Raw genomic sequence first — 21,843 nt, 5'->3', positions numbered from 1 at the left:
CTGCCGATCGAACGAGAGACGGTGTTGCCACCTGGATATGGTCGTAGCTAGACCGATGTCGACAGGACTCGAACCTGCAACCTTTGGAGCCGAAATCCAATGCGCTCTCCATTGCGCCACGACACCTCTTCTGCTGATCATCGTCGATCCTTTCCCGATTCAACGTGCACGTGATTTTATCACGTGGTCAGTACGAGATATACAGGTCTGGACGGAAAATTACTTAGAAAAACTCAATATTATATATGATATAAAGGGAATAACTCTCCAGAAGGACATTCTGGTGGCCAAAATAGTGCCCTGCCACAGTTATATAAACAATTGGTATACTGGAGATAGGTATCCCAGGCTACTTAATGTTCTGCCATTGATTATATTTTAATGTTTATATTGAGTCGGCTGTTGAAGCCAAATGTTTAGACACAGTCTTCCTTAGCGCTAGCTTAGACTCTAATCAAGATATATTATTATAACAATTAGTATACATTCTCTGAGTTATTCTAATTTTAGGGGTTGTCGAACGCACGTTTACGATTGATTTACCTTTGACTAGAACATGTGTCGGAACAAAAAAAGAACAACACAGGAACGGATCCACTGCACACGGTTGAGCAGATATACAAACGCTACAAAAACGTTGCTGTATCTGTAACCAATATAAAATTGCTACTGCCGATGTTGGTATCATGAGAGCCCTATACTCTAACCTATAGAGCAAATTGACGCTAATCTATTACGCTACGAAGTAAAAGAACTGCACCAAAATAGTAACGTATGATGATTATTGATGTACTGTACTGTAACGCACTGATAGGTTTCCTTTATGGCTACAAAATGCAAGACAGTGAGATAAATGAGGGAAAGCAAAATGCAGCATGCAGTATACGCCTGGACAGAGCTTTTTTTTTTTCAACGAGGCTTGAAAGATGAAAACAACCTGCTTTTTGTTTAATATGTGCATTGTAGAATGGTTTACTGTATGAGTGAATGAATCGTCTGTATTTCGAGCTGGTTAACTGTAGGGATAATGTACGTAGAAACGTGAAATCTGCCGCAATTGCTGCGACGGGAGCGCTGACGGTTGCCAAGAAGTAATAACAAAAAGGATGCAGGACATATGAATCAAAATGCACCGAGAGGATGGAAGGAGAGCAGATTTGTGGTGGGATGGACAGTATCCCGACAAAGAGAAAGGTACAAATATATACTACCACAGCAAATGACAATGATATATTTGTGAGAGGGTTAATGGAAGAGAAACGAGAAAAGATCAAGAACAAAGTTCCGCCAACACGGCGTAGCAAATGGGGGGGGGGGCAATTGGAAGTGCGTCGCTTGTCGAAATGATACCGCAGTTTGTCTTTGTGTTAGTCAATTGAGCCGAACGTCGGTAGAGATTCAGCGGTAGTACTACTACTACTACCTACATTTGACCTTTATACAAAATTTGGACGCGAGAAACTTCTCTAAAAATATGTGACAGCGGACAGATATCAACGCGAGACGAGACAATCTTACGGTATGTATTTCCCACCCTAGCGCGATGCCATGGGTAACGGAATGCTGTACTACAGTACTGGCACTACATATATTAGTAGTTACCACAAACCTATGCACCGTCGAGGTAATTTCATGGACTGAAAGGTCCGTCTGTGCAAGGATGCTGCGTACTATGCGTTCCTTAGACAAATTTAGCTACCAGGAATGTGGGTTATTGGACGCACCAAGTGTATTGGTAGAATTCCGATGGTGTGCCTAGAACCTAGAACTAAAAAGGGGTCCCAGCGCGCCCGCCGGGCCAAGAATGTGTGGCATTTCTCCTTGCCTTTCCTTGCCATTTGAATCGTGTATAAGACACTTCGCGTTCTTAGGGTACCTCGTTCACCTTGCGACGCAAGTACGTAGCGATTAACTGTATCGTATCTCCCTAGCCGTAGCTCTGAATTCGCATCCCCGCCTTTGGCTCTTGTGACCGAACTTTGACGTGAACTGTTGAAACGCAACGCGAGCAAGCGTTGTAAGTTGAGGAGAGCAGCTTAATAAGAAGACATATAATCACCGGTCTATCCTACGTAGTTCGTAGCAGTTGGTACGTAGTAAGTTAAATGCCACTGTACACCATGATACATCTCCAGAGACACATGATGTAGCCACATATGGCCAGATATAGTGTATTTCTGAGCACAGATGCCAGATATGTCTCACCGCCCGTAACTCCCATCCCGCCTTTCCTTCTCCCTCTCTTTGCCCATACGTATATCAATTTCGTTCGAAACCTTGGACAGACGCCCCCGCCTCCTTCTGAGCCTCGGCGGCATGAGAATACACTATTACCCAGCCATGAAGCTTGATACACAGCACTTCACGAGCCGGTCAGTTGACGTTTCACCACCCCGTACCACTTCGTCATACGCTTTCGACAGCCTCTTCGGCGCCCCCCTTCCGTTACCTCATCGCCCTTGTCATATGGCCATCCATTCCTTTCCTCGAAATAAGCTTGAGCGTCCTCGTTCCTTGTAGGAGGATCCCTTCCCTTTTTCCCCAGGAGCCATGTCGCCTCGCCCCATTCCTTTGGCGAAATGCCGGGAAGCCTACTCATCGCTGCTCGAGGTGTCCTGGCCCCTCGGTATTATGAGACACGAGTGCGTCAGTTGTGCTCAAATCTGCCTCGTAGATGCCACCCTGTGCAGGGGGGCGAGCCAAAAGCAAATAGCGCCTTGTCCCGCCGCCAGGGATCTGTTTGTTGAACTCTAAAAGGGGTGGCCTTCCGGAAAAGCAACCATGGCTCCTCTGGAAATTTCATTTACGGCCGAATGAGGAGGGCACGACGGGTGTGATATAAAAGAGGCGTGCTGGGCCCGTTTGGACTGGCCTCACCTCGCTCGAACCTAACCTCAAAAGACGCGTGGGCAGCAAAAAGCTCTGGGTAGTTTAGTTACGGCCTGTGTACCAATTGGCCCATTTGATTTTAATGCGATTCCAATTTGTTAGTGTAGCGGCACTCGCCGCATCGGTCCTGGCGACGCCGATACTGCAGCTCCAGCGACGGTGCTGCGAGAGCGGCGAAAGCTGCTGTAGCAATGGCAATGGCGCCGCCAGTGCAACCCCCATCGGCAGCCCCGCTGCCGCTAGTCCCATTGCCAGCGAAAGCGGCGCTAGCGTCAGCGGTGGAAGCGGCTTTGACTTCAACAGCGAAAAGGTGCGTGGACTGAACATTGGCGGCTGGCTCGTGCTCGAGCCCTACATCACCCCGTCCCTGTTTACCGAGATCAATGGCAACATTCCGGTCGACGAGTACCACTTGTGCCAGGCTCTCGGCCACGACCAGGCGTACGACCTGCTGAGCCAGCACTGGAACTCGTGGATTGGCGAGTCTGACTTCCAGCAGATTGCCCAGTGGGGATTTAACACGGTGCGAATTCCAATCGGCTACTGGGCATTCCAGCAGCTCTCGAGCGACCCCTACGTTAGTGGCCAGGAGGCGTACCTCGACAAGGCCATTGAGTGGGCCCAGAACTGCGGTCTGTCCGTTTGGGTAGACCTGCACGGCGCGCCCGGCTCCCAGAACGGCTTTGACAACTCAGGGCTCCGGGACACCCTTCAGTGGCAGCAGGGGAATAATGTTGAGGTGACGCTACAGGTACTGCAGTACATTGCCAACAAGTATGGCGACTCGAAGTATGACGGGGTGGTTGCCGGCATTGAGCTCCTCAACGAGCCGCTGGGGCCGGAGCTCGACATGGACGGGGTGAGACAGTACTACACGAACGGGTACAGCGAGGTACGGAAGGCTAGCCCGGGACGCAATGTCGTGTTCCACGACGCGTTCCAGGCCGTCGGCGCGTGGAACGACTTTATGCAGACTAGCCAGGGGTACTGGAATGTTGTTCTCGACCACCATCAATACCAGGTATTTTCGCAAGGCGAGCTCCAGCGATCCATTGACGAGCACATTTCGACCGCTTGCAGCATTGGCCAGTCGTATGGCCAGGAGAACTTGTGGCGTGTTACCGGTGAGTGGTCGGCGGCACTGACCGACTGTACTCCATGGCTCAACGGCGTCGGCCGTGGCGCGCGGTACGAAGGCCAGTACGACTACTGTCCGTGGATTGGATCGTGCGACAACATTAACAATCTTAGTGCTTGGTCAAGCCAGAAGAAGCAGGACACTCGACGATATGTGGAAGCCCAGATGGACGCGTATGACCAGGGCAATGGGTGGATTTTCTGGTGCTACAAGACGGAGGGAGCCGTGGAGTGGGACGTTAGCCTGCTCATTGGTGCTGGGCTCTTCCCTCAACCATTGGACGACCGACAGTACCCAAACCAGTGCGGGTATTACTAAATGACACACGACTGGACTAATCTGTAATAGAGATGCATGTAATGCTTTGTGTTTTTATTTTGTTTCTAAACACTCGTTATCTGTAGACATTATACTGGTATATAATTGATATTTAATTGATATAATGTTTTGTTCTTTTGAAATTAAATTGCTAAGATATGATTGATTTGAATTAAATATAATAATAGGACCCGGGAGCCAGTGCGGGTACCGGTAAGTAATACAAAAGGACTACTCTAATGATAGTAAACATTCATGTTGTAATGCAAACTTTTGTGTCTTTCTGTTGTTTCTAAGCACTCATTATCTATATCGGCGCATTAATCTAGTAGAATTGAGTTGATCTTTTTTTTTTTTTGTTTTGAATTGGAATATATACCTAGTAATAATGAGATATAATTGCACTAAATTGAAGTGATAGCAAGACATGATTGAATTGAAGCCGAACGCCCTTCAGCTTTGGGATTGACTAGTGTCGTTGGGCTAAGCTTAGTCTGGGTGATTGAGCAGCGGAAGTCGTGCTCTTTGTTGCGATGAAAGCTACTGAATGAGCTTGTATAAATTCAATTACTCCCTGGGTCTAGGGGGCGACCTTAATGAGTCGTTGAGAGCACTGGGTATACATGGTTGTAAAAGGGGGGTTCTCCCCCTTCTTATCTTCCCCTCATTTCTTCACGTGCCCTTGGTCGCAACCGCACTGGTCAGTGATAGGCTTACGTATTGCTCTCCCCTGCCGGCCCCGGTTTATTGAATGAAGTAAAGTGAAATAGCGGTACCAATGCTATGAATGGATTTAATTGAACTGAGTTGCCGGTAAGATATGATTGAACGAGGTGAATTCAAATAGCCGTACCAATATAATGAGTTGAAATGGAGTTGCAATGAAAGAAAATATCATTTTCTCTGGTTTTCTGTCACCTTAGTAGAAGTGGGCTGCATCCCTGACCCTTCACAAAGACAGATAAAATACAGCCTGATGCATTCCACAAATTCACTAATCGAAATATAGCAGGAGTTGTTAAATCCTGGGGCTCTTCCCGAGGAGATTCCTTGGCGAAACATTGTATATCGAACCACATTCCGGCACCGCACGACTGCGGCCGGTATATCTGACGTTCATCTCGGGATACAGTATATTTACATAGGTCTTTGAAGACTTTAATGAGACTGGATATTCACAGGACACTAATTGGACATTCTGGGGAGTTTAAGCCTCAGGAAGGTCGTAACATTCTCACTTGCATGGGACGCACAGAAACACGTCTCGGTCTTCTGGAGTGCATGCCATAGCTGTGCGTAGACATTAAGACCGCACTGCGTCGATCGGCCCCCCTTTCAAAGGCGGCGAGGGCATGTGCCGTCCCTCGCCCTGCATATGTATCCCCGTACCTTAGACTTGCCTCGTCAATATGACAGCATCGCATGAGGGAAGGTGCACGGCATTTATTCGTCATAATATATTGTCATAATATTAAATCATAAATCATTACAATTGTCACGAGTAGTAGTAGCCCGAGTAGGAGGACTAGCGCGTACTGGCATGGTGTTCCTCCTCAATGACCCGAGTTACGCGGTCGCGGAGCTGCTGGGTCAGCAAGTGGCCGTCGAGCCACGCGAGCTTGAGCTTGCCAATCTTCATGCCAGCCGCCCGGGCGCTCATCAGCACAATGCCCTGGTAGACATGACGCTTGCGCAGCTGGCGGTCCTCCATCATGTTGACGAACTGCGTATCCTTGGCGACCCACTCCTCTTGGCTCGCTGGAACCCGGCTCTGGATTAGCTCGTCAGCGCCGCTGATGCGCAACTTGGTGTAGAACCGTCCCGTGAGAGGATTCTCCCGGAGATCCAGCACCTGCAAATGGCTCCAGCACTTGACGCTCTTCGTCACATGTACCATGTTATCGAGTCGGTTGCCAAACAAATAGAGCCGACGCAGCTTGGGGATCCCCTGGAGCGGGCTGATGTCTTTAAGCGAGTTGAGACTTAGATCAAGCTCGCGGACGTTGATCATGCACTCGGCAAAGTGCGCTGGCAGCTCTGCAAGCCCCACATTGATCAACTCGAGATGCTGGAGATTCAGGAACGGCTCGTGTTTGTCGAGGGGTAAGGTGCGGAAGATCATATTGTTCGTCAAGTGCAGCCGCCGGACCTCGGACAGAGCGTGCCAGTCCTCAATGTACTGTCGCCGCTTTGACCGCCCTTGTTCCCGCAGGCTCACGAGCTCCAGTTTGGCCAGACGCGGCAGGCCAAGGACGGCAATGTTGCAATTGCCGTCTGCGTGGAGCTCGCGCAACCCGGGGAACTGCGTCACGTCGAGCCGCGACATCTTGTTGCGGTTGACGACCAATTTCCGCATAGAACGGTGCTTCTTGGCGCTCTCGAGCAACACGAGAGAGTTGCCCGAAGCGTGCAGCGTATGCATTTCCTCGAGGATCTCGATGCTCGAAATGCTGGTGAGGTGATTGCCGTCGACGTTGAGCTCCTCGAGTTTCTTCCACGCATAGTTCTTGAAGTTGAGAGTCTCGAGCTTGTTCCCGCTCACGCTGAGCCGGAGTAGCCCGTCGAGATGAGCAATGCCATCGAGCGAAGTGAGCTGGTTGTTGTTAGCTCTCAGGTTCCGCAGGTGGTAGAGCTTCGACAGGCTGTTCAAGCTCGAGAAATTATTGTCGGAAATGTCAAGGGACTGCAGGTTAGAGAGGTGGCCAAACGAGGCAACCTCGCTGAGGCTGTTATGGCTGATTCTCAGGACGCGCACGGGTGATGGAATGCCTGTGACAAACGAGATATTGTTGTGCGACGCGTCAAGAGTCCGCAGGAAGGGGCATATTTCATCCAGCTTCATGAGAGACTCGATACCTTCACCGCCAATGTCGATGTGCTCGTACTGATCCCAGTTGGGCTCGTTGTTGGCCAAGTCTGTCAGCACTCTGACCAGTTTGGAATATCCAAAGGAGTAAGACGAGTCTATCTGAGAGATGTTTGTGATATCAGCCCTTTTAGTAGCTGGGCCACCACTGGCCAGGACATTCGGGCGATTGTCCGGCGGAATCTGCGAAATGTCCTTGAGGAAAGAAAAAGGCGTAGATTTTATCTGGCTCGCTGGAATCTTGAACGACACATCGCCATTGCCCTTTTTTTGGATTGTCCCGGCAGCATCCGCCTTCTTGAACGGTTGCGGAGTGACGTAAATGTCCTCTTCTTCTTCCCCGCCGTCCATTTCTTTCATCATCGTAGACTTAGAGCTCCGTCGCTGCGAATGATCAACTCGGTCGGCAATTGAAGAGAGGCTAAAGTTTCGCGCAGGATTCTGGGGCGTAATACTTTCCACAGTAGAATTGAGAGTTGAAAACGTCTGGTAATTGTGCCGGTGGTTAGCGCGTGAAGGCGGGGTAGGAGGTGGAGGATAATGATGCACAGTGATGCTTGCCTCGCTTACGGAATCGTCGTGGTCATGGAAGTCCTTGCCTTCTTGTAAACGTCTCTCGTAGTTCTCCTGCTCCCGCTGGATGCGTTCCTGCATCTCATCTCGGCCAAACCGCTCTGTGTTCACAAGGGAGAACTTTTCATCTTGCTTGAATGACGGCAAGTCTGAGATGTTCCTTGCCACATTGCGCTGAAGAGATGTGCTGGTGACGGCGGACCTTTCGCTCTCTGCCTCGCTATCGTTATAGTCATTGCCGGTATAGCTATTCCTCACATCGCGCAGCTCGCTCGGCTCATTGTCCAGGTTTACTCGAGTCATGACCGGCGGCTCAAACACCTCCTGGAGACTGTACTGATGAGGAGGGGGTATCGGCGGGTTGCTCGACCGCTGGGAATTGTACCTACTGCTGACAGGGGTAGGCTCGCGATACTTTTCGAGGTTTACCTTTGGACGTGGCTGTTGCTGCTGGGCTTTTTCAAGATTGTAGTTAGCAAACGACAGCTGGCTAGCGGAAGAGTAGAACCCCGGCTGACGGGGGTCAGTAGATTGAAGCTCCGAGTCGTAGTATGAGTCTTCGGAAACAGTGTCATTAGTATAGTCTGTGTGGTGGTGGTGGCGGTGATCATAACCATTGGCGCCGCGTATTCGGCTCTCCTCTGGCAGGTCGTCAATACCTTCGAATACATCGCTGTCCGAGTCTTCGGTGTCATAAACATGCACGTTTTCGTCTGACAGATGTTGAAGGGGTGGAGGTGGGTGGATATTATGCTTTTCGAGGTTGTGGAGGTTGGCGGTGAGGGTGGGGCTGGCTGAATTGTTGCTGTTCACCTTTGTCGAGCCCGTGCCAAAATCGCTGTGGTTAGACTCACCATTCGATGCAATGCTATTCATCTGATCGACCCGCTTACGCATCCACTTCTGATTATTTCGATCGTAGCCCATTGAGCCAAACTTTTCAGGAATAATTCCCTTAACGTCGTCGGGGCCAATGAGGGCCATCCCAGGGTGCTGCCGACTCGCTCGCGATTTGAGTCGGATCTCATCTTCAAATGAGTTTTTGTGCTGGTGGTGGTGATACGGGGCGAGAAGCTCTGGCTCTCGTTCTGGCTCTGATTCCGCCATTGTTGAGGAGGCAGTGTTAGTCGGAGAAGAATTTACTTGCCGGTGGTGATGGCGGTGGTGATGCTCGTTTTGTGGGCGAAGACTGTATTCCAGCTCGTGTAAACTGCTGTACTCTTCGCTGTCGTTCTGATAATGCAAATGGTGGTTGCGGTGGATGGCACCGGTGCTGCGCGAGCTCAGCGAGGTATTGGTAGAATCAAACGTCGTTTGTGGCTCATTCTCGTCAACCTGCGGTTTCATCGACCGCAGTTTCTGCATAATCGCGTCAGCGTCGTTCATATAATCCTGAGACGTAGCTCCCATTAGCTTGTGTCCATTGGTCGTATGCACTTGCTCTTCTTCCTCTTCCTCTTCCGCTACCCCGTCTGGGTGATGGTTCTTGTCGAGGAAGCCTAGCAACCCTTCGTAGCGCGAGTTGGTAAAAGTATCATGCTTTTGGAACAATTTGAGAGGTGAACTTCTGGGGCTAGCGTCGAATTCAAACGTCGTGTACATCTGCGAGCTGTTCAGCTGGCTACTAGTGCCCGATGTCATCTGGTGTGCATCAGGCGATTGAGTGCTGGGAGGCCTTTGTCTTACGCTTCCACCACTGGAGGACGCCGTTTCTGTGTTATCCTCAGGCTCCTTGCTCCCCGGGCTCAGGGTGGGCGGTTTAAAGAGCCGCTCAATTTCGCGCTCTGGAGGAGGGTTAAGCTGGTGGTTATGAAAAGCACGCTTCCACTCGGCTGTCTCCGCGTTAACCTTGGGTAGGCTACTGACTTTGGTGGTCCCGTTCTGGGAGGTCGCCGAAGAGGAGCGTTTGTCGCTGCTGGAGTTACTGCGCCGCGACGGAGCGGCATTGTTGTCGTTATCAGAGGGCCACTCTTCGTCAAGCTCGGACTCTTCGTGAAGCCAGCTCATGGGGTCATCTTCATTTATAGCGTTTAGTTTGGGCTGATTACTGTCGGAGCTTTTGGCGTGTCTGTGTCTTGTGCTGCCAGTTTTCTGCACGGCGAGATTCCACTGCGGGCCGGAGAAGCTCACGTTCGGTTGGCTTAGCGGCGGCGACAGCGACGTGTTGTTTTCTTTGTCATTGTAGTAGTCTGAGTTGGTACTGAACTCTCGACTGTGGCTATTTCCCGTTAGAATCAATTGGCTCAAGCGTGCTGGGATATATACTTACTGGCCCATTCTCAGTTAGCGAGTAAGAATAAATAGGAATAATAATACTACTAGCTGACTCTAGCGGTAATAATAATAACGCGAAGAGAGATTAATAACAACACGAGGAGATGCGGACTACTTTATATTGGTATGCAAATTGTGTCGTTTGAGATAAATGTGAACAGGACTCCTGGTTCGGGCGTATACATGTCCTGCTACAGGTCAATTAAGTTGTATTTGTTTGCTTAGCGACTGGGATAGCCTGTATGATGGACCCCCGGCGATAGTCGAGTCGAGCGATATATCAAAGGCGATGGAAGAGGGGGAGGCGGGTGTGTTTACATGTTTTGGATGTCAATCGCGATTGCCTACAGCGTTAACACGCGCGCCACGCGCCACACAAAAAACTTAATCGGGCGACCTAACTCGTGTTGTTAAGTTAACCAACACGCGATTAGCGCATCGAGCTCGCATGCTGTATGAATCTGCGATTCGACGCGTCTCCCTGGCTTCGATTTCAATTGTGGGCTGCACGAAAAGTTCAGAAGTGTACCCTTGCATGGTGTTCGAATCTCTGGGTACCTCGAGATCTTGAACACCCTGCTGGAGATCTTGAACATACCTTGCTCGAGATCTTGAAATAAAAACCTTCTGGAGACCACGATGGCGATTGTCGGTTTTACGGGCTAGCTGTACCGCAAGAGCAAGCAAATTATAAAACACGCTCATATATACCAAGCGACGGAGTTACAGTATAATGGAATGTACATATGTACGGTTGATGTGAGTGGGTCTCCGCGCCGCGTCGAATCTCCCATTGTCACGTGCTCAACCTGGCCGGGTCCTTCCCCCTACACAATGAGTGGACCCTGCTGCCAGGGTGAAGAAGTGAAGGAGTGAAGCCCGGGATTGCAATTGGATGGTTTTTGACATATTCCCATTCGCGGCGTGACATGTGCCATGAGCTGATGAAAGGACAGTCCTGGCCGGCTCATCTGAAACTGAGCATCCGGGAACGCAACGCTCCGACCGCAGGCAATGGCTGAAAATCGTAGCAAGTAAACAAACCCGTATACATTCCACGCCACACCAGATCCGAACATTGGGCTACACAAACCGCGTTTTTTTTTTTTTGCACGCGGCCGTCACATTTTTTTTTAATAATTGGTATCATAATATTAAACGCACCTACTACAAGAGCCCGGCTGCGACCGCCACTGCTTACCCGTGTCTCTGGTAACCCACGGTGTCATGGTGGGTGGTTCTGGGCTGCCGCCTTGAACACAACATTCCGGAGGGCCCACCCCGCCAGATATAACATCACATAATCCCGCGATACAGGGAAAACTTGCACTTTTGGATACTCGCTATTCATTGTTCACTCGCTTGTAAATTCACTCGCTATTTTCCTCAGTTTCCTACTGCTCGCTATTCCCAAGATTAGTTGCTTTCTACAGAAGTAGTTCCCAAAGTTGAGAGACCCAGGGTGAGGTGCATGGATGTACAATACCACGACCTCTTTCAATAGCACCGACGTCGCCGTGAGCGCTCCTGTGCTGAACAAACAGAGGTCCCAGCTCGATCTCCACTTTGACGACGTGGACGGCGCCGGGTTCACGCTGCCGCCCACTCCTACGGTCCAGCCCGTGGATCCCGTCCAGGTGAACAAGGTCGTCATGGAGTACACAAACGACCTGCGGATACCCAATATCATGTCCACCATGTACTACAATCGAGACGGAACTAACGCCCAGCAGCCACTGGACGACCCCGTGTCGCCGGAGAACGCTCTTCCGCAGTCCCAGGGCCTGGGCGCGTCTCAAAGCGTCCATGACCCGCTGGCTGCCTTTCTTGGCGGGTACACTACCCAGGCGCCCCAGCCAAGCGCTGCGAGCAGCCTTGGCATGTCATCGTCATACGGGCAGTACATGACTTCGTACGACGATCCGCTGATGATGATGCCTGATGGGTCGAGCTCCATGGCCAGTCTTGACTCTATGATTCTCTTCCAACAGCAGCAGCAGCAACAAGAATTGCAACAGCAACAGCAGCAGCAGCAACTACAACAGCGACAGCAACAACAGCTGCAACAACAGCTGCAATTCCGACAGTCCATGCCCCAGCACCCCCTACGGGCCCATGCATCCATGTCGGCGCTCCAATCACGACACTCGCATTCCATGTCAGCCGGCATGGCTACTAACAATATGAACATGTACAACCCACGTATGCACCAGACTCACACTCCTCCCTCTTCAACCACGCCAATCCTCACGGAGGCCAAGGTGCGCCCCAATTACGGGCTCGGTATCAACCAGCCAGCGCACCTCCCGCCCCAGCTGGGCCACGCGCCGCATGCACCGCACGCAGCCAACTACCAAATGCAGTCCCAGCCGCACGCCGCGCGGCTCACGTCACCGCGCCGCGTGCAGCACAGCCTGTCACGGGCGCAATCACAGCCTCAGCTGGGGCACTCGCCAACCCGAGCCACCTTTAGGAACCAGCCCGATTACAATCCGCCTGCACCCGTAGCGCCGCGGACCAAGGTCGTGCAGCGGCTGCAGGCCATCAGTTTCTGCAATTCTGGTGTGGAGGACATCCAAAACCGCACCAAGCGCATCAGCAAGAAGAAGAGCGCCAACCTCAAGAACAAGAAGAAGAAGAACGACGAGGCTGTGACTAAGTCTGCGATAAAGGACGCCATGATCACTAAGTCGACACCGCCTCAGACTGCCGCCCAGACAGGGACCGGGACGGGGACGGTGGCTCCCATGGCTTCGATGCCTGCTCTACGAGCCAATGCTGGTGCTTCACAAAGTACCGCTGCACGGTCAGTATCTGATTCTATTCCCAAGTTGCCTCCAGATGCCCAGGAGCAGGTTGCCGCTGCGACGCGGACATCCACCGAGCCTGTTAAGGCCAGGGATAGCGCGGTTGAGCCGCAGTATAATGGTACGCTCTATCAAACCCCTCTTAAGGCCACGATTAGCCCGCGATCGTCCCCGTCGACAATTGCCATGGAGCCCGAATCGACCATTACTAAGTCTGGAGGCGGTCTGTCGTTCTTCCGGCGTAATAATCACAGCATGATGTCTCCGACGCCCGTTTCTAAGACAACTAGCGAGATCATTACCCAGCCTTCGTCGACTAGCCCGGCCAAGGGCGTGTTTAGAAGCATTCCCGCCAAGATCTCGTCGGTGTTGCGGAGAAAGAAGGACCACAGAGAGGACCATCAGCTGCTGGCGCAACCACCACCACCCCCTCAGCAGCAACCGTCATCTCCGTTGAAGCAGGAGTTTTCTTCACCGATTAAAGAGGAGACGCATCCTCTTGTAGATTTGGATGCGCGACCGGAAGAGCTGCTTACTACGACGGATGCATTCGACCCGCTTGCCGAGTTTGATCTTACCATGGACGACCCGAGTTTGATAGATGAGCAGTTCCAGCAATTTGGCAAGGACTTTCACTGGGACATGAATTTCGAAGCTGACAAGCTGAATGAATAGCCTTTTTTTCTCTTCCATTAATACGTAATGATATTTATTTCTTTTAGTTCACCTGTACCGAATATATCAAAACTTTTTCTATTTGTCATCGATCTCCTTTTCAGAAGCACACATACCCGGTAGCGTAGTGTAGCTCTGTGGTGTTTCCTGGGGGCCTGGCCCCCAGACCCCCGTAGCACCGCTTCGTGGAGGAGTCGCTCCCAGAGTCAATTACCTCAAACACCTCACTACAATTTATAGAGTATAGAAACACAAGTATATATGATAACTATGCCCGAAGCATGAGTACTACATTTGTTATTGTTGGTAGCTAACAAGCTATAACGTCTACACATAGACACATTGTTATTTTCTAGTAGATAATTTAAAGTTGCAGTTTAAAACTAACCCGGTTATCCTTTCGATCATTGTAATTGTGGTGAAAGCATGCAGTATGGAAATTCCCCCTGAAGAGTTATTGTTACAATGTAGCTGTAAAAACTCCAACTGTCAAGTACCGATACACGTTCCATTACGGGAAGTTATGGTCATATTATCCTATGGTGGTAAGCCCTCCTAAGATATAAAGTATTTTATTGTATCTGTACTAGATCCATGTGCTTATCGACATTTCTAGAGTGTCAATTGAAGAACTGCTGTGTGCCAAGCTCACAACTTTCAATTGACAGTACACCTGTAGTAATTGCTTAGGTATACGGGACATTATTTTCCCATTAATGTATATTACCAGCAATGCGGTACAATTGATTCTGATGTTTCATTCTACCAGTGGTATACAGTACCGTATTCATTCCTATTTTTTGGGTTGTACCGGTGGTTCATTCCCGTACCCATGCATTTAAAAAAGATATTAACCAAGATCTTCAATTGAATTAAGTATTCCCCAAGACTGTCATATGAAATATACTATGCTGGAGTACAATAAACGACGCGAAGCGTCGCCACGGGGGGTTTGGGGGCTGGCCCCCCAAGAACAACCAGACCAAAGAAATCCAGTACGGGAGGGGCAGTCGCCGTGGATAACTATGATGATGAAGGGGGGGGAGAGTCAGCCGCGCGGGTCGGGGCTAGCCAATAAGCAGAGAGTAAATTTGGTTACCTCCCAAAACGAGGCGGGCAAAGCTACGAGGCGAATACTCACAGCAACTTGGGAAGAAAAAAATTGAAAAACCGAGTCAGTTCGCTCGTTTCAACCATATATTAATTTGCATAACGATGATGAACTTGTCGAGAACGACTGTACGACAGGCATTCAGGACGAGCGGCGTGCTGCGGCAGCAGGCAGTGCGACTGGCGAGCACGGAGGTGAGCGGTGTGCGGTCGCCGGTTGATCCTACTGGAGTGACTACAATGCCACGGGACTACCCGCTGCCGAGCGAAAAGAAGCCATCGAGCGCAATCGACTATGCACTGACCTCGTTGGACGGCATTGCCAACTGGGCACGACAGGGTTCCTTCTGGCCCGTGACGTTTGGTCTCGCGTGCTGTGCCGTAGAGATGATGCATGTGTCTGCTCCGCGATACGATCAGGATCGACTGGGTATTATTTTCCGAGCATCGCCACGACAGTCTGATATCATGATTGTGGCGGGCACTCTGACCAACAAGATGGCTCCGGCGCTGCGACAGGTTTACGATCAGATGCCGGAGCCGCGGTGGGTTATTTCCATGGGTTCATGCGCCAACGGTGGTGGCTACTACCACTACTCGTACTCGGTTGTTCGAGGCTGCGATCGAATTGTGCCGGTAGATGTGTACGTTCCGGGCTGTCCACCAACTTCAGAGGCGCTCATGTACGGTGTTTTCCAGCTCCAGAAGAAGATGCGAAATCAGAAGATTACTCGAATGTGGTACCGAAAGTAATCGATCAAAAAGCCGAAGATCGCGCGGGGTCTTCTACTGTCATTTGCCACTCACCTATTCAGTTACGCTTCACGTCTCAGACCAAGTTCTGTAGTCTACTATAATGTATTATGTTCTCGAAAGAGTTACCCGTCACTATTCTCCAGTACGTCTAGCACCGGTAGTATTACCGTGTTTTAACAGGATATATTGCCGTCTACTACCACTAGGGCTACTGAGTGGATAATCATACGTTGTACTATCACTGGCTATGCTTAATGCCTTGAGATACTCATACCAATTGAGCTGTGACTGGTGGCTTTCATTAATATACTCTGGGGTACTCGTATCAACTGAATTGTGACCGAGGGTGGGGAATGAATACAAATTAAAGCTGATTGAATGTTGACTGCCTGCAGAGACACGGATTGGTTTGGTATGTGGTGAATCGCATGAGTTGGACTAGTAAAGGCGGACCATCTCTTCAACGTCCATTCTGTATCCAATTTTAGAGATGATATAATATTACCATACTTTGAATTAATCTACCGGTATTCCATATAACTAACTATTCTCCCTTTTCAGTGGAAGATGATCTGCAGGCTACCCCGCCTTACCTTTTTTTCAATTACCAGTTCTATAGCTCTTCCATGCCAACGTACAACGGATCATTATTAATATCTCTGTTTTTATTCAATTGAAGGTCCAATTATAACTCAGCAGACCTTATTAACCTTCTAAGCCAATTTACAATGCACACTGCCATATTGGGGTACCAATCTCCGTCTCATTCATTAAAGAATCAAATATAAAATCAAATATAAACATATTCCAACTACGCTCCGTCGTTGATGCATTAAATATGAATTGAACCCGATGCAATACTACCGTTAATAAAAAGGCTAGTTGGATCGCCAAACGGATTCGTCCCGTCGTCGAGCAACAAAGCTCGTCTTGCCCTGTACACCAGTTAGTATATATCCAGATATCCACAACTCGTCCAAAAATAAACATACCGCAACCTGGTAACCAGTGTATAACAGCAGAGATGGAATCAAAGCAGCCACAATGAACACAAATGGACCGCTCTTTCGGTTCATTCTGAAGCTCTTGTGCGTGTTCTCACGCATCTTGTAGAACTGCTCGATGGCAGCATCCTTTCTAAGTGCTACACTAAGTTAGCTCCTATTCAATATTACCCCACAGCTAATCACACGTACTTCCGGCCATTTTTATGTATCCTCTTCAATCCTCAGCTTTCGAGTTTGCAAAAAGGTCCAGTGATTTTTCAATATCAATTTTGGCCGAGCCGCAGACAGGTTGGGAGCGGTCGTTTCAGCGCGCCGTGATTGGCTAATTCGGGCCACCGACAATGCGACTTCGCGCTACGATCGGCCCATTTGGACCCTGCTCGACTAAATTAGGGACTGGTCCCTTGCCAAATTAAATCATCGAAGGTGTGCAAACAAACATGAAAAGATTATATAGAGGGAGACAGATATATATATAGTGCTTAGTTCTCGGTGAAAAGCTCCTCCTTGAGGGTGATGCCAAGCTCTTCTCGAATGTCCTTGAGCTCATCAAGGTACTGCTGGTACTGTTCCTTGGACTCGACCTTGTATCGGAGGCCCTCGAACACTCGGCTGGCAGTCGCGTAGTCGTTGACTCGTCGGGCAGCCTGCAATGCCTTCTCCATGACGCTTGGAGCTGGGACCAGATCGTACGAGAACACATTGTTGAGGACTCGCTGGACCTCAAACAGATCATAAGCCTCCTCGAACTCCTTCTCGAATCGGGCGGTGAACTCGTCGAAAGTCTCCTCCTCGTGGGCCGCCGAGTACTGTCGCAATTGGGTCATCTGCACCCGTCGGATGGCCATTGGCGCAGCGCCAATTCGTCGCATGGCCATTGGGGTTCGCAGAGCAGAGGCGACTCGGCCAGTCAAGTTTCGTGCAATCGACATGGTTCTGGGTAACTTTGGGAGGGGTTAGTTGCCAGGTCTTTTGTCCTGTTTTGGGGGTGGTGTGGTTTGAGTGTGGAAAAACGAAAAAAAATGAACGTCGCGGATTGGTCCCAGCAAAAATTTCATTCGCCGGGGCCGCCCACAAATCACCTTATCCCCAGCGTCATGCGAGCCCTCTCCGAAGCGAAGCGGAGAGAATAACCGGTGAACCAGAACCATACGCGAACCAAAGCGATGTGAAATGTAGTTTATTTATCGATTGTATGTAGACGGTGGTGTTTTTCGTGGTCATCTGCCAGTGGTTGCTACTACCGTATTAAATAAGCCGTTTTAATGAGCCGTTTTAATGAGCAGTTTGGCAATTACGCGGTGGTTAGGTAGCTTTATGAAGTCATAGGGGCCGTGGCCACAAATCAGGGTCTGCTTTGGAAAGTTTTTAGTACTTTAACTATGAATACTAAGACTGAGTTTGATTGTTGAACACACTTGACTTGTGAACGCCGCTCCAGATGCGGCTCACCTACTTCTGATTAGATATAGATATGCGCATTTATTTAGTTTTCAAAGGTATAGCGTAGCACCTGGGAAAGCTATTATTTGTAACGCTTATTTTATTCAGCACCCTTGATGTAGTTGATAGCGCAAGAGTGAAAGACTTGGTGTGATCGATAACAGAGAAAAAAGAGTGAAAATCTTGGTGTAAGCGATAACGGTGGAGAGGGTGAAAAAAGATGGTCAAGCCGAAAGGGCTAAGATAATAGCAACTACGCATAGATTCTAAAGAGTCAAGAGCATGATGAAAGTGTGCGTCTTGACTGCATCTACCATACTGCCAAAGTTTTTATAATCTTCAGCTTCCGACATAGTGCTGTACTGAGATTACCCATATACTAATAATAAGTACATATTATAGTACTTAACTATCTTTATTAATACGACATGATGAATTACATGGGTAATAATAGTGTCAATTGGTATTAATTACAATAAATATGTAGATTTGGTATATCCCCCAGTGATTCATAGGGGATTCGTCTATAAATAATCATGTCACTTCTTCTCCTGCAACCACGGCTCGACATTAGAAAAAGGTTCCAACGTAATCGCCTGGTCAAGGAAGGAGGTCTGGTTCGGCAGATCGGAAAACATGTTGAGAAACTGCTCCTCCATCGGTATCTGGTCTGTGTACATGGCGTCGCCGGCAGCATCGAGTGGCGCATTAAACATGGCAAAGTCATTATTCGTCTGGGGCTGTGGCTGGGGACCCATGGCGAAACCGCCGGTAGCGGCCGCCGCTGCCGCGGCGGCTTCCTTGCGGCGCATGGCTTCCTCCTCTTCAAGGCTTTTAAACACGTTCCAACCCATGCTGCCCATGGCTCCGGCGACCCACCACCGGTCGGCCATCTTTTCTAGCACTAAGCAGCTAGCTTTCCAGTTGTATCCGGTTTCTAGATCGGGCCGGGGGTACGTGCGAAGGAAGACTGTAAGTGTGAGCGAGGCACAGTACGGGACCAATGGAAGCGGTGCGATGTTTGGGGTACTGTTGAGAATGCGGATAATGGCGCCGGCTGAGGTGAGTAGAAGCTGCTCTGTGCGACGCTCATCATGAGCCTGACCTTCTTTGTTCTGCTTTTGTGGTATCTGTTGAATTTGTTGCTGTTGTTGAAGTTGTCGTAAAAGGCGTTCCTCGGGAGAGGGAAGGCCATTCTCTTTCTTCATCTGCTCTTCGGCGAGCATCATCGTCAAGGGAGTGTACATAACGCCCATAGTCTCGTTCTCGTCAGCCTCCCCAACGATGGGCGCCGTGATTCCTGCGGCGCGAGAAGCGATGTTCTCATGCACCAATGTCCGATCTGCTGGACTATTGCTATTGCTACTGGCGTTTTGGTTGGCCGAGTCTGTAGCCTCGGGGCCCAGGGACCGAGCGCCTCGTTTATGGGCCAAGATGATAGCAGTGTGGTGGAGCAGGCCGAGTAAGGCTGTAAATGGATCATTGGCGTTTTCTGCAAACGGAAGGTCAATGCCTGGAGGCTCCGGATCGCGCTGGTGGTTCGGTCTGTACAGGTAGATGACACGCTCAATCTTCATACACATGGTGACAAGTTCAGCTAATTTCGGGTGAACCGCATGCGAAATAACCTTGATCCCTACGTCCTCGAGGTTAATAATGATCGGCCGAGCATTGACGCACGCATTGATGCGATCCATGCACCAGACCGACCACCATAGTTTGCACAGCTCTTCCTTGTCTACAAATGGACGCTCGTGGTGGATGCCCAGGGATATAGCGTAGTGAGCGGCCTTTTGCATGTCACTACAGCTGTTCTCGAGGCCGTCCGGCCCCTCGGCGTGGAGCCACAACAGGGCATAGATCCTTACCAGGGTGAGCCGGTCCTGCTCGACCTCGGCATACAGCAACGCCCGGATTTTGGCCGCTGTCGTGGCGCAAAACTGCCGCACCGACTGGTGGCCCAAGTACTGCGCTGCTTCCGGGTGCCTCGCCGCCGCTAACAGTACGGCATGTAACAGTAACGTGGGGGCCTGGCCAATGTTATGCAACTTGATAAACTGGTCGCGATCGAGCAGTGGAAGGACGGGGTGGATCGACTCGCAGTATAATGCAATTAGCGCTTCCCGGTTCGGCCGCAGAGGCATGGAAAAGGCGTTGATAGACGCCAAATATGTGTACAAGTGTGGATTGAGCCGCTGCTGGGCCGTGACTCCCTTGACCCACACACCAATCGATTCGCGGTCAATTGCTCCTCCACCATTCGGGGTTGTTGCTAGGCTCTGTTTGGAGTAGTCATTAAGCAGAGCCGAAGGAGATGGTGTAGTTGTCGCGGAACTGCTACTTCCATTCCTCACTGCACCACTCCCCGGACGGCTCGTCGGATTAGATACGCTTGGATTAGGCGAAACCACTGAGGCGGCTACCATGCCCGGGCTGTGCGAGCTCGTCCGCTTATGCTTCCTCAGAGGCTTACTGCGCACCTGCGGCACGGCGTTGTAGCTTGTCGCCCGGGGCCCCATAGTCGGCCGCATCGCCTTGGTCTGAGGTGCCCCCTCGGCGGAGTACTCGGCACTGGCGACCCTCAATGGATTGAACGCTTTGTCGAACATCTGGCCCACCGGCTGGGGGCCCATCCCGGAGGCTCCCGGTTGAGGTAGCTGAGGCTGGGGAGCGGATAACGGCTGCTGCTGTGCCAGATCGTCTAGGCGCGACGCCTTCTCTGCCAGCTCGAACTCGGGCGCCAGACTGCACAAGATATTGGCCTTTTCGCAGGGCTCGCACCGCTTCGAGCCGAGCGGGAAGTCGCACCGCTTCCGCCGCCGCTTGCACTGCTCGCACGCCTTGTGCGCCCGCTTGCGCTTGCGGTACCCGTCATCATTCGCCGGGAACACAAACATTCCTTCTCTGACCAGTCCGTGACAACCGTCAACCCTCAGATCGAGTTTGCGGGTTTGCGGGTTGGTTTGGGGTGGCCTGCGCGTGGCCTCTTGCCTGCCCCGTGTGTCTCTCGCCTATGCAGGCGGAAAAGTTTTTCCCTCAGCCGCGTGCGCCGCTCTCCACACAATACCCCTGTTCCACTACCTGCTAGGGGCTCTCTGGTGCCGGGGAAGCTTTCGTCGTGGGGCCAAAAGGGACAGAGCTGCAGCTGGAGTTAGTTAGAGAAGCCGGGCCTAGGGTAGCTCGTTACCCTACCCATTCTGGACCCCTTTTGATGGGGTCCGGTGGCCCTAGCGACCGTTGGGGGATCTACGAAGCAGGTCTTGGCCGATCCACGACATTTCTGGGGTAACCATCTTCGCGGGATTTTGAGCCATCTCGAGGTTACTTGGGGGGGACTAACCCCCCTGGGGGTTCACTCCGCGGAGATTCTTCCTAATTGACGAATTCTGCGAAACAATTCCAGGGGAGGTCTTATATATTCTAACTGTTGTAATGGGGGGACTGGTCCCCCAAGCCCCCCTGTGTGGTGAGTCAGGGCCGCTCCAGACTCTCCAACAGGGAGCACGACGCCTCAACCGCTCATATCAACGATGGATTATTACAAACTGGACCCGTGAACGTCTCGTTGTAACGCTCTTTTTTTTAAATCGAAAAAAAATGTAACATATGTAGTAATAGGGCTATGTAGCCGCTCACAGTATTGCATAGCTAGTGGTATGTAGCTAATACTCAGTTAGGAGTGGTTTATCGGCGAATCGGATACACGCGTATTCGTATTAATGATCACCACAGATAGGATGGGAGGAGCTATACCATTGACGGCGATAACGAGCCAAACACCTATTCTTGAAACGTCATAAGCGGGATTGCTATTACCGGTACTTCTTTGGATGTAAGCTCATCTTTTTGATGTCTCGCCATTGATGACGTATTAGGACTTCATTTTAGGACTGGGCAATAGCATCAGATAATATTACCGGTAAATGCATCTTGTCACTGTCGAAAGGAGATAAGCGGGATACGCCTACAGCGTAATGTTTGTCAACG

General features: G+C 50.5%; 7 protein-coding genes and 1 non-coding gene across 8 annotated transcripts; 3 read left to right on the top strand and 5 right to left on the bottom strand.

The window, feature by feature from the left end:
- Positions 1 to 53: 53 nt before the first annotated feature.
- On the bottom strand, positions 54 to 126 carry tRNA-Arg(TCG). Its single transcript has one exon. It is a non-coding gene; the product is annotated as a tRNA-Arg (tRNA).
- A 2,845-nt stretch (positions 127 to 2,971) lies between these two features.
- EXG1 (glycoside hydrolase family 5 protein) lies at positions 2,972 to 4,345 on the top strand (the record flags this gene model as incomplete). Its single annotated transcript, XM_076685523.1, has 1 exon — positions 2,972 to 4,345. The coding sequence occupies one exon, from the start codon at positions 2,972 to 2,974 to the stop codon at positions 4,343 to 4,345; it is 1,374 nt and encodes a 457-aa protein (XP_076540337.1).
- A 1,525-nt stretch (positions 4,346 to 5,870) lies between these two features.
- On the bottom strand, positions 5,871 to 10,061 carry TRVA0_025S02168 (uncharacterized protein; the record flags this gene model as incomplete). Its single annotated transcript, XM_076685522.1, has 2 exons — positions 5,871 to 10,002; positions 10,054 to 10,061. The coding sequence occupies 2 exons, from the start codon at positions 10,059 to 10,061 to the stop codon at positions 5,871 to 5,873; spliced, it is 4,140 nt and encodes a 1,379-aa protein (XP_076540336.1).
- Positions 10,062 to 11,533: 1,472 nt separating this feature from the next.
- TRVA0_025S02146 (uncharacterized protein) lies at positions 11,534 to 13,540 on the top strand (the record flags this gene model as incomplete). Its single annotated transcript, XM_076685521.1, has 1 exon — positions 11,534 to 13,540. The coding sequence occupies one exon, from the start codon at positions 11,534 to 11,536 to the stop codon at positions 13,538 to 13,540; it is 2,007 nt and encodes a 668-aa protein (XP_076540335.1).
- Positions 13,541 to 14,755: 1,215 nt separating this feature from the next.
- On the top strand, positions 14,756 to 15,403 carry TRVA0_025S02124 (NuoB/complex I 20 kDa subunit family protein; the record flags this gene model as incomplete). Its single annotated transcript, XM_076685520.1, has 1 exon — positions 14,756 to 15,403. One exon carries the CDS (start codon positions 14,756 to 14,758, stop codon positions 15,401 to 15,403), a length of 648 nt encoding a protein of 215 aa, XP_076540334.1.
- Positions 15,404 to 16,284: 881 nt separating this feature from the next.
- TRVA0_025S02102 (uncharacterized protein) lies at positions 16,285 to 16,612 on the bottom strand (the record flags this gene model as incomplete). Its single annotated transcript, XM_076685519.1, has 3 exons — positions 16,285 to 16,341; positions 16,399 to 16,550; positions 16,603 to 16,612. The coding sequence occupies 3 exons, from the start codon at positions 16,610 to 16,612 to the stop codon at positions 16,285 to 16,287; spliced, it is 219 nt and encodes a 72-aa protein (XP_076540333.1).
- Positions 16,613 to 16,895: 283 nt separating this feature from the next.
- On the bottom strand, positions 16,896 to 17,345 carry COX6 (cytochrome c oxidase subunit VI; the record flags this gene model as incomplete). Its single annotated transcript, XM_076685518.1, has 1 exon — positions 16,896 to 17,345. The coding sequence occupies one exon, from the start codon at positions 17,343 to 17,345 to the stop codon at positions 16,896 to 16,898; it is 450 nt and encodes a 149-aa protein (XP_076540332.1).
- Positions 17,346 to 18,395: 1,050 nt separating this feature from the next.
- Positions 18,396 to 20,753, bottom strand: TRVA0_025S02058 (uncharacterized protein; the record flags this gene model as incomplete). The annotated part of the gene is made up of 1 exon (XM_076685517.1): positions 18,396 to 20,753. The coding sequence occupies one exon, from the start codon at positions 20,751 to 20,753 to the stop codon at positions 18,396 to 18,398; it is 2,358 nt and encodes a 785-aa protein (XP_076540331.1).
- Positions 20,754 to 21,843: the final 1,090 nt, after the last annotated feature.

This window comes from Trichomonascus vanleenenianus (genome assembly GCF_965637985.1).
Source record: "Trichomonascus vanleenenianus strain CLIB 3782 genome assembly, contig: TRVA0_025S, whole genome shotgun sequence".
Classification (NCBI taxonomy): domain Eukaryota; kingdom Fungi; phylum Ascomycota; class Dipodascomycetes; order Dipodascales; family Trichomonascaceae; genus Blastobotrys; species Blastobotrys vanleenenianus.
This window is presented reverse-complemented; position numbering and strand designations above follow the sequence as displayed.